Source organism: Morus notabilis, unplaced genomic scaffold (assembly GCF_000414095.1).
Source record: "Morus notabilis unplaced genomic scaffold, ASM41409v2 Scaffold692, whole genome shotgun sequence".
Taxonomy (NCBI): domain Eukaryota; kingdom Viridiplantae; phylum Streptophyta; class Magnoliopsida; order Rosales; family Moraceae; genus Morus; species Morus notabilis.
The window spans coordinates 190275-200200 of record NW_010361624.1 but is presented as its reverse complement, the minus strand read 5'-3'; the positions used below and the strand labels follow the sequence as shown (position 1 = coordinate 200200).

At 32.0% G+C, this 9926-nt stretch overlaps 1 protein-coding gene across 1 annotated transcript; it reads left to right on the top strand.

The window, feature by feature from the left end:
• The first annotated feature begins 899 nt into the window (after nucleotides 1-899).
• LOC21395383 lies at nucleotides 900-2469 on the top strand. The gene is made up of 2 exons (XM_024166976.1): nucleotides 900-1252; nucleotides 1978-2469. Exons 1-2 carry the CDS (start codon nucleotides 1002-1004, stop codon nucleotides 2222-2224), a joined length of 498 nt encoding a protein of 165 aa, XP_024022744.1. The 5' UTR covers nucleotides 900-1001; the 3' UTR covers nucleotides 2225-2469.
• The last annotated feature ends 7457 nt before the right edge of the window (nucleotides 2470-9926 follow it).

The following is a 9926-nucleotide window of genomic DNA, read 5'->3' as shown; positions in this document are numbered from 1 at the left end:
TCTTCAAACTCTGGTAATTTTAACCCGAAACTATAATTGTCCTCGTACTCAAATGTTTACTTGATATATTACCACTTTACGAAAATGTTTAGTTCAATAAGGTAATTGCAAACTTTTTTGTCAATTATGTGGCGAGAAAGAAAAATACTGGCGTTGCATGTTAAGTGGTGTGAAAGAACTGTTTTCCGTTGTGCTTTTAAAAATTTGAATTTCAATTTTAACAAAAATAGTTTTCGTTCTATTCCATTGCCACAAACTTAATTAATCAATAATGAAGAATACTCACGCACAAACTTAATTAACCAATAATGAAGAATAATTGGGAGTAATATAATTGGGAGTATCTCTTTGCATGCTTTTTTCTGTCTAGATTTTACGAGATGTATGGGCTAATTTAGGATAATTCTATGAAAAATGCTAATATTATTTTTTTGACAACATAGAAAGTGACAAAGAATAACCGAAAAAATGATGCTAGTATTTTTCTAATTCTGTAAATTGAGGACTCATGTTGGGACAGTTAAGAGTACTAAAATGAGAGTTGAGCTCTAATCTGGGGACTAAACATGAAGGGCATGTTCTTTTGTCCAAAAAAAACTTAAAAAAAGACCATTCGAGTTTTAACTTTATTTAAATTTACGTTCTTTTAAGTTTTAATTTTATTTAACTTTATTCAAGTTATAATTTTAACTCAAATTATAACTCAAATTTAACTAAATTAATAAAGTATTAATTGATATTACCTTAGACGTGTAAATCAGCAAGAGCCACGCACACATGACACGTCTTCAACAACTACTTTTTGTTTTGACAACACAGGACACGTCTTCAAGAACTACTTTTTGTCTTGACAACACAGGACACGTGTCTACAAATTAGGACCCACTTTCACAAGAAGCAGTCAGTTTCTCACCCCTGAAGATACAAGAAACTATTTTCTTGCTCTACCACCCCAAATTAACCTAGTTATCTGGATTCTAGTACTTGTCGAAATTTATCAAATGGATAAACTCAAGATTTCAATAGCTTTGATGATTGTCTTTTGTATGTTGATGGGCTTTGCCTCCAAATCTGCAGTTGGAGAAGAAGACCAAGAAGAAAAGAAACCAGTCAAAGCAACTCTCACAGAGAGGCTAACAAGTTTGCTTTATGTCTCCTCTCCAAGCTCTTCTCCTTCAACTTTCACCAACTGGGACAGATTTAAATCTCTTCTGCACCAACCACATGCCTACTTCTTTCCTCCTAATCTTGAGTAAGTTTTGATTTTATTTTCTTCAATCAATCTCTTTTTTTTTTCTCCCCTTTTATTTGTTTGAAAAGAAATCAAGTGAATGTTTTTATTTTTTTATTTTTTTTAACTTCAATCAATCTCTTTTTTTTCCCCTTTATTTGTTTGAAAAGAAATCAAGTGAATGTTTTTATTTTTATTTTTATTTTTACTTCAATCAATCTCTTTTTTTTTTCTCCCTTTATTTGTTTGAAAAGAAATCAAGTGAATGTTTTTTTTTTTTTTTTTTTAAAAAAGGAAAAGAAAAACCTCGAGTAAGAGCGACTGAATTTTGTTTCCAATTTGAGTAGTTTCGAATAAGGTAATAAAAAAGTTGGGGAATTATCTAGAAGAAAACAAAAAAGTTGGGGGGAAAAATATTTTTGGTATTAATAATCTGATCTTGATACAAGTGTTACATCTACCATTGTCTTGATCACAATTGGAATGTCATTTTGGACCTTTTTGTAAAAAGTTGTATAAGAGTGATAAATTGTCACATGTAATTGGTATTAGGGGAAAGTAGCACAAAAGATGAGGTGTGTACTTGTAGCACTACTCTTTTATATGTGAGAGCAACCTATTTTCGTTATTATTTTATTTTATTTTATTTTTACGAAAGAAATGAAATAGTCATGATTTTAGTGGGTGGTATGTACTATGTTACATACATACATATATATATATATATATATATATATATGTAATAGTTTCAGGAGTAATGAAGCAAATCAAGACATGATGAGTGGTAGCACAAGTAGTAGAGGTGGAGCTGGAGAGAAAGTGAAAGAGGCAGTCACAAGAAGTATGGAGAAGGGCAAAGAGAATGTTGAGGATTCTGCAAAATCAGCAGCCAAATTAGCTGGGGAAACTATGCACAAGACCTCCGAGAAGGTCAAGAAGAGCTTGTCTAAGGGAGAAAAAGCACATCATCATCAACAATCCCACGAGCTCTAATTATCCCATGCATATATATATATATATATATATATGTGTGTGTGTGTGTGTGTGTGTGTGATTTATATAGTGTAATACATATCAATGTTATTTGTGGATTCTTTTTTTCATTGCATTAATTTTGTTGGTTATGAATTTGGATTGTGGTCTTGGATATTGTTTAAAACGTGATGAGTTGTGTTTTGTGTATTTGGCATTTGCATATGATCAAAAAGTATGAAATCAATCTTACAGTAGCTTATTAATATATTCATTTATTTTTATCTTTATGCTCATTTACATTGTAAAAGTTGGACCACATTAAGGTTTCTTGTTTTTAAAGAAAACATCAAGAATTGAATCGAAAAGTTTTTGCTAAGATTAATGGGTGAGCTCCTCTTTACTTAAATAAAAAAAGTAACATAAATATTGTTTGTTGAAATATTACTGTGTTTCTTCAAAATTTTACGTTTCCTCTGTTGTTTTCGAAAATAGATCAAGAATAATCCCTCCAACGTCTGACCGGGCAATTTGTAGAAGGAGCTAGATTGTTCTCAGGGGATGTTTGTTTCATGTTTTGAATTATGATTTTTTATAGTGTTTTTCTCTTAAAAAAATTTAAATGTCAAAAATTAGGATTATGAATAATCATTCTGAATTTAAATGTCAAAAATTAGAATTATGAATAATCATTCTGAAGAATTAAATCGTTTAGTAATTTGTACCATTTATTATTTTTTAACTTCAGTTTTCAAAAATAAACAAAAAAATATAAAACAAACAACAAATAACACGTAAAAATGGTTTCCAAGTTCTTGAATTGCCAAACAAAGAGAAATGGTTTCCAAGTTCTGAACAGCCTTCCTGCGAGGTGAGGATGACGACAAGTATACGAGTTTTTTGTGACGCAAGATAAGGCGATTCGTATAGATTTCAACTTTTCATTAAATATGAAACCACTCTTTTTGATGGGTTTTAGATTACCTCAAAATGAGGAAAAAAGTTATTCTATATGTTTTACTTTTTTTTTTCTTTTGAAAATGAAATGTGTTTCACTTTTTTGAGTTTAATAAAACTCCAATAATAATAATACCAAATATGAGATTTTGATTAGTATTTTCGTGTCTCATATTACTGCACACTAAACTACCTTAGGGAAAATTAAAGTAACAAATTAATATGGGAAGAGTCCCACATTGTTGGGATGTGAAAGGTGAGACACTTCCTTAGCTATAAGATGAGGCAACCTCCTATTTTTACCTTGCAATTTTCTTATATTATTCATGTCATTTATAGTAGTTCTACAATAGTTGCTTTATAGTATCTTTCTTTTTCTACATGGCCACCATCATCTATCTATTTTTCCTAATGAGTGATCATCCTAACAAAGAATCCAACCTTTAAGCTTCAAATCTCACTCAATTGGGTCAATTATTTGTAAAACAGAGATTAAGATTTGCTGGCTAGTTCACTTCGCTGATTCGAGTTTATAATTCGAGTTGAAATGTGATTTTATGTGAGAACTTTTTACTATAGTAAAAAAGTTAAATGTGACTGTTTCTGAGAACTTTTTACTGTAACAAAACTCAAATCGGTGAAGTGAACGAGGCCTTAGATCTATCGATGAAATTGATCACGAAGTGGATTTATATCCATCTTCAAGCTGGATGCCATCTATATGCAGGAGCATCATAATGATGTCATCCTTCTCTTCATCCCACAAAATTCGTTTATGAAAACTTCAAATATTTTTATCGCCTAAACGGACAAATTTGCTCAAGAACATTTCATCCTACTCCAATTTTAACTTTAACATAGCTGTTAACTAACACTCATTCTTCAAAAACGAAACTATTGAAGACTTTTTGAACAATTTTTATGTGAACTCATATTTGACCATTATTTTTATCTACTAATTTAGAGAAATAACACAAACGAATCATAGGTGACCTCGAACCAATTATTTTCATCCTTCTATCTCAAGGGGGTTAGCCATTGGTACCAATAGGACACGTGTCACACTCTTGATATTTGTGGGAAAATTCCCCAATACAAATTACTTTTTGTAGCCATTGGTACCAATAGGACGATGAGTTTCATGTGCCATCCACGTGTTTTTATGGGTCCGTTTAGTTCACTGATTCGAGTTGAGATGTGATTTTATGTAAAAAAATTTTACTGTAGTAAAAAAGTTAGATGTGATTATTTTTAAGAGCTTTTTACTGTAGCAAAACTCAAATTCTAAACTCTAATCGGTTAAATGAATCCCTTGAGAGCCGGGTTTGAAGAAAGTGTGGCTAGTGTTGTCCAAATTGTTGGTGTGGATTTCTCAACATCAATGCTCATCTATCTACTCTGTTATTTTCAGTCGTTCTCAAATTATTTCTCACCGTGAGAGATAATGAGAGGTGCCGAGCTCTATTTAGGCAAATACATACTTTTAAGATTAATTAGTAACAAAGTATTGATAAGAGAATAGAGTATTTAAAATATGGAACAAAATGTTCTATTTAGGTGAGGTAATCAATTGTCTAGGATTTCAAATAATATTACGGAATTTCTCCATTTAAAAAAAAAAAAAAAAAACTAAGGAAAATTCCTTGATATTCCTTTCTTGAATCATGAAACATGTCTTTTTTATTTGTTCTATTCAAAGCAAAACCTTGAAATGATGCTATTCTAGCGTCGAGGTTGGGCTTTGCACTAGTGATTGACTCGAGATCGAACCTCGAGTCTTTTCATCTTGATCTTTAAGGTCTCGTTTATATCACCGATTTGAGTTTTTACTTTTAAATTTTTATAGTAAAAAACTCTCAGAAAATATCACATCTAATTTTTTCTGTTACAATATAAAATTTTCACAAAATATCACATCTTAACTCGAATTAAAAACCCAAATCCGTAAAGTAAATGAGACCTAAATTAGTTCGAGGTCAACCGACGATATATTTCGATCTTGATCTTGACAAAGTTCTCTAGTGGTTTCATCCTTCCATCTCAAGGGGGTTAGCCATTGGTACCAATAGGACACGTATCTACTATTGAAATTTTCTGTACCGGTTTTGTCTGAGAAATAATAGTCACTTGACTCACTTCTTCTTTTGTCACTTTTGTTGTCACCCTCTTACTTTTCTTTATGCTATGCGTCATCCCACTTCTCTATAAAAACAAAGCATAATTATAAACTATTATGTTTATCTCTCAATTATAACCATACCACTCTTTAATATCATAAAATTCCATTATTGCTCATTTCATCTTTCTTTATAATTTTACTGTATGTCGTTGCTTTTTTATTTTATTCCCTTTTTCTCGTCATCTTTAAAAGTTGGGAATTATTATTTTTTTTACTAGATCTATATATTATGTATACGTATACGTTATACAGTACTATGTATTGCGTCCCTTTTATGAGAATATATATATATATAACGTGCATATTTTATAGTTGTTGAGGCCAAATTTTATATATCATTTCTTAACATGCACATGTCAACACACGTCTCAGAGAATTAGGCTCAATCATAGAGTCGACCTCTAGACTTGGTTGCGAGCTGTCAACATCTCACAGGTCGCGGACTGTTAAATGAGTGTCCAACAGAGATTAGACTACTCATTGAGTCCGCAGCCTCTTAAATCTAGCAACAACTTATCAAAACGACTCAAATGTATTTGAAATGAGCCGCAAGCTCTTGATAGCTTGCGGGTCGTAATTTATGAAATAATAATTCAGCAAAAAAAACGTATGAAATAATAAAGAATAAGTGAGTAATATGCTATAAAAGAATTTTATAATATGAACGAATGGTATAGTTGTGATTAAGAGGTAAAACAACGGTTTAGAATCATGTTTCACTTTCATAGAGAAATGAATTGACATGTAACGATAGGTGTAATGGTACGAGAAGTATGAGAGTGATAAAAAGAATGATAACACAAATAACCCTAACATTTCTTGATTTTACATATGTCTTTTAAATGTCAAATCACATTAACATAATAACAAAGAAAATATAATTAATATACATATTTATATATAAAAGAAACTTACGAGAATCCTTATAGTCTAAAACTTGCACGTAGAATATTCTCTTAGGCCATCTTCAATTCACTCTATTTTAGAGTTATTCTATCTCTAAAATAGAGTAACGAGAGGTTCATCTCCAACTTATTTACTTTAAACTTTACTCTACAAGGAATATTCTCAATATATTCTTTTTTATAATTTTTTTTATATAATTCCTAATTACATTAACTAAAAATCTTTAAGAACCAAACAGTACATTTAATAATAAAACATAAATAAATATTATTAATAAGTTAATTATAGTGAAGTCTTTTTTATTTTAATGTAATATTAGCGTTAAGTTTGGTTAATATTAGTGTTAACTTTATTTTATTTTAGTGTAACATTATGTTTTTCTTATTTATGCATTTATGTATTAATGTTTGTTTTTTAATTTATGATTGCATGTAATTTAGTTTTTGCATTGTACATGTTAACTAAAAAAATTGATTTAACCAAAATCATAAAAATTGAAAACTGGAATAAAAAAGAGTAGTTTTTGTTTCTTTGGTGGCAAAATGGAAGAAAATTGACTCAAAATTATAAACTTGGGAACAAAATAAGAATTTTAAAAAACATTTGGTAAACTAATTAAAAAGAAAAGCAAAAAAAGAAAAGAAATCACAGCGTCAACTAGCGTTGTGGTAAGGCACTGTAGCTTTGCGCCAGCTCTGACACGTTGGCGCAAAGCTCTAGTGCAGGGCTGGAGAAGCCCTTACACCAGATCTGTAACAACTAGGAAAATTTAGGTCTAATCCGAATAGTCTGACATTTGACCGTAATTCTTTTTGAAATAAAAAGTAGTAGAATTTTTTATTTGATCAAGAAAATGTTATGTATAAACTTTATGTACGGGGTAAAATTTTCCGAAATGTGTAAAGTTATAATACGAATATTGCTACAGAGGAAATTTGTAAATATCAGTTATGAATAGTGAAATATCAGTTAAAAATTAGAAATTTTAGCGGGTATATTTTAATAATGAAAAACTGAAATATTTGGTATGTGACCAAATGACAAGTTAGAAAAAGAGTAGAAATATTATAAGTAAGGAAAATAGCAATAGTTTCTGAAATAGGATTTTTCCAAGCAAGTTAAAGCGGGAAATAGCTCAAAAACTAGTACCGCAAGGGTAAGCGTTTTGGGCAATTCTGAATCGTTTAAAATGAAAATTTCAGAAATGAAATTGACTAATGAGATACCCAAGAGAATTGGGTTGAATATGAGAAGTTTGACCCAGGGTACTTGACAGTCCAGAAATGTAGTACAGAACCTGTACCGGGTGTGAGATTATCGGTACCGGAAAGAAACTCGTTTTGAGAAACGGAAAGTTAGGTCTCGACAAGAAAAATTTGAGGAACATAGAACCACTCAAATTAACTGTTAAACTTACGAAAAATTAGTAAAAATAAATTATGGGAATTAAAGTAATTTCTTTTAATTAGAAAGTAATAAGAAAATAATAATAAAATATTCAAGGGATATAAAATAATAATAAGAAAATAAGAAGGAATTAGAAGCCAAAAGTGCTCTATTTTCCCTAAGTGTGGCCGACCAAAGAGAAAAGGAGAGAAACCAAGGAAAATCCAAGGGAATCAACCGTTTTCACCGAAATTTCTTCCGTTTAGTCCGGTAGAAACATAACCCGAGGCATTCTAGCAGAAAATCTCAACTTTTAGAGGTAAGATTTCAGATTTTTCATGAGAAATTCTATGTTTTTCGTTTTTGATGAATAGTAACTCATCTCGGAAAAATTCCATAAAAGTGAAAATCAAAACCGAAGTTTTGTAGAACACTGTAATAGGAGTTTAACGGTGTAGGTATTAAAACGATTGAACGAAATTTTTTGGATTTGCACTAAAAAATCTGAAACCCTAGAATTAGGAAGAAGATGTGTTTTTGTTCAATTTTATGTTAGAATTTGTGTTGAGGAATATGAATCTTGACTCCAGGTACCGAAATCGGAAGTTAGAACGAGCTATTGAAAGCTCGAGAAACGAGAAAAACTAGGCGAAACTCTGCCTAAAATTCCTAAAACCTAGTTAGTAAGTAATGAGTTAGGAATTCGATTCTTGAGAATGAATAACAATTTTAAGACTCAGAAACGAATAGATTGAGGTTCAGAAACCGATACACACAAATTTGTGGAATATGCCTCTTAAGCTAGAAATTTGGCTTAGAGGGGTCAAATTCATAAATAAGTTTGAAAATGGATATAGGCTAAGTATGAGAAATTTTAATATTGGAATAGGAAGTTGATACCGATTTTCATGAAACAGGTTTTGGCACGAAAGCCGAAGCAAAAAGGAAGAACTCTCAGCAAGCAGGAATACTAGCAGATTATTTGTAAGTGTAGACATATATGTTTGTCTGTACTTGAGGAATCTGTCGTTAGACTTAGAATTATGAATTTGCTTGAATTCCTAAGTCGATGTGATTTTAAGTGTTTGGAGGGCTTAGTGCCCTAGATTGCAGAAGGGTGACCTATGGTTATTCTAATGCTCAGTTTAAGATATGCATGAAGTATTATACATTTTTATGTAGCATGTGGACGTAGAAAAAACGTTGCATATCATTCAGTAAAGTTTTTAACACTTTGAAATGCAAACCCAAAGTTCAGTAAAGTAAGAGACTGACGGGTCGTCGGCCTCCCAAGGGAGGAAATCTCAAAAAGTATGAGATCCCGACTAGACCAGACAGCGAGCAGGGGCCCAGGCCCACAGTAGTAAGAACAGAAAGACAAAAAGCAGTTTTTAAAGTATGTTTCACCTGTGCATTTTTGCATCATGACACTTTATGTAGTATACTAGTTTATGATGTGTGCATGTCTATGCTTACTGGGCATTCGCTCATTAGTTTACTCGTGTGCAGGTAACAAAGGTAAACAGCCAGCTATATAGTAATTTTGCTTGATAGACTGGCTGATACAAGGTGGCGGCAATGTCATGGGATCACGGGAGTGGTGTCTTCTACGCCCGCTTAGGAAAAATTCCGCTGCAAAGTAATGTAACATAGAACACTAGTTTGTATATTCAGTTTTAAGAAGGAGATGCTACAGTCATTGTCTTGGTAAAGAACAACGGATTGTAATAAGTTAAGATAAGTTTTCGGGGACTAGTTCCATATCCGATTTCTTAAAGTGTTAGTAAGATGAATTAATTGTATAACAAAAGAACATGCTAGGAACATGTTAAGAACCCGAGGGATAAAGAAAAAAAAATTCACTTATTATGAATGTAATATAAAGAGACAATAGTCTAGTAACAAGGAACGGATTAGACCATAACTCGACCTATTAGTAGTAGTATAAGGTTGGCGACCCGCCGCTAGGGCGGGAGGCGTCCCAGTTGGTATCAAAGCGGCGTTCCTACTCCTGCCATGACAAATCCCGCACCGATGCTTCTACACAGTCTAGGTAAATTAGTTTATGAAATAAAACTGAAAATTGTTTATTTCTTTTGGCAAGACGGGATAGGTACTCATGGATCGATCACCTCCGTCATCACGGTTAGCGTCCACATCACGAAGGAATACTTTGTGGGGACAGGTAAGAACATTTCTATCCTCACGGTTCCGACAATCAGAGAGGTCGGTACCTCCTCCTGCTAGACATAGTCATCCTCCAGTGGATCGGGAATTAAGGGCTCTAGAGCCTAT

Excerpts from the sequence above, each read along its gene's own strand:
- LOC21395383 (XM_024166976.1), top strand. The coding sequence starts at position 1,002 with ATGGATAAACTCAAGATTTCAATAGCTTTGATGATTGTCTTTTGTATG. Across the intron at positions 1,253-1,977 it reads TTCTTTCCTCCTAATCTTGA|TTTCAGGAGTAATGAAGCAA; the intron begins GTAAGTTTTGAT and ends TATATGTAATAG.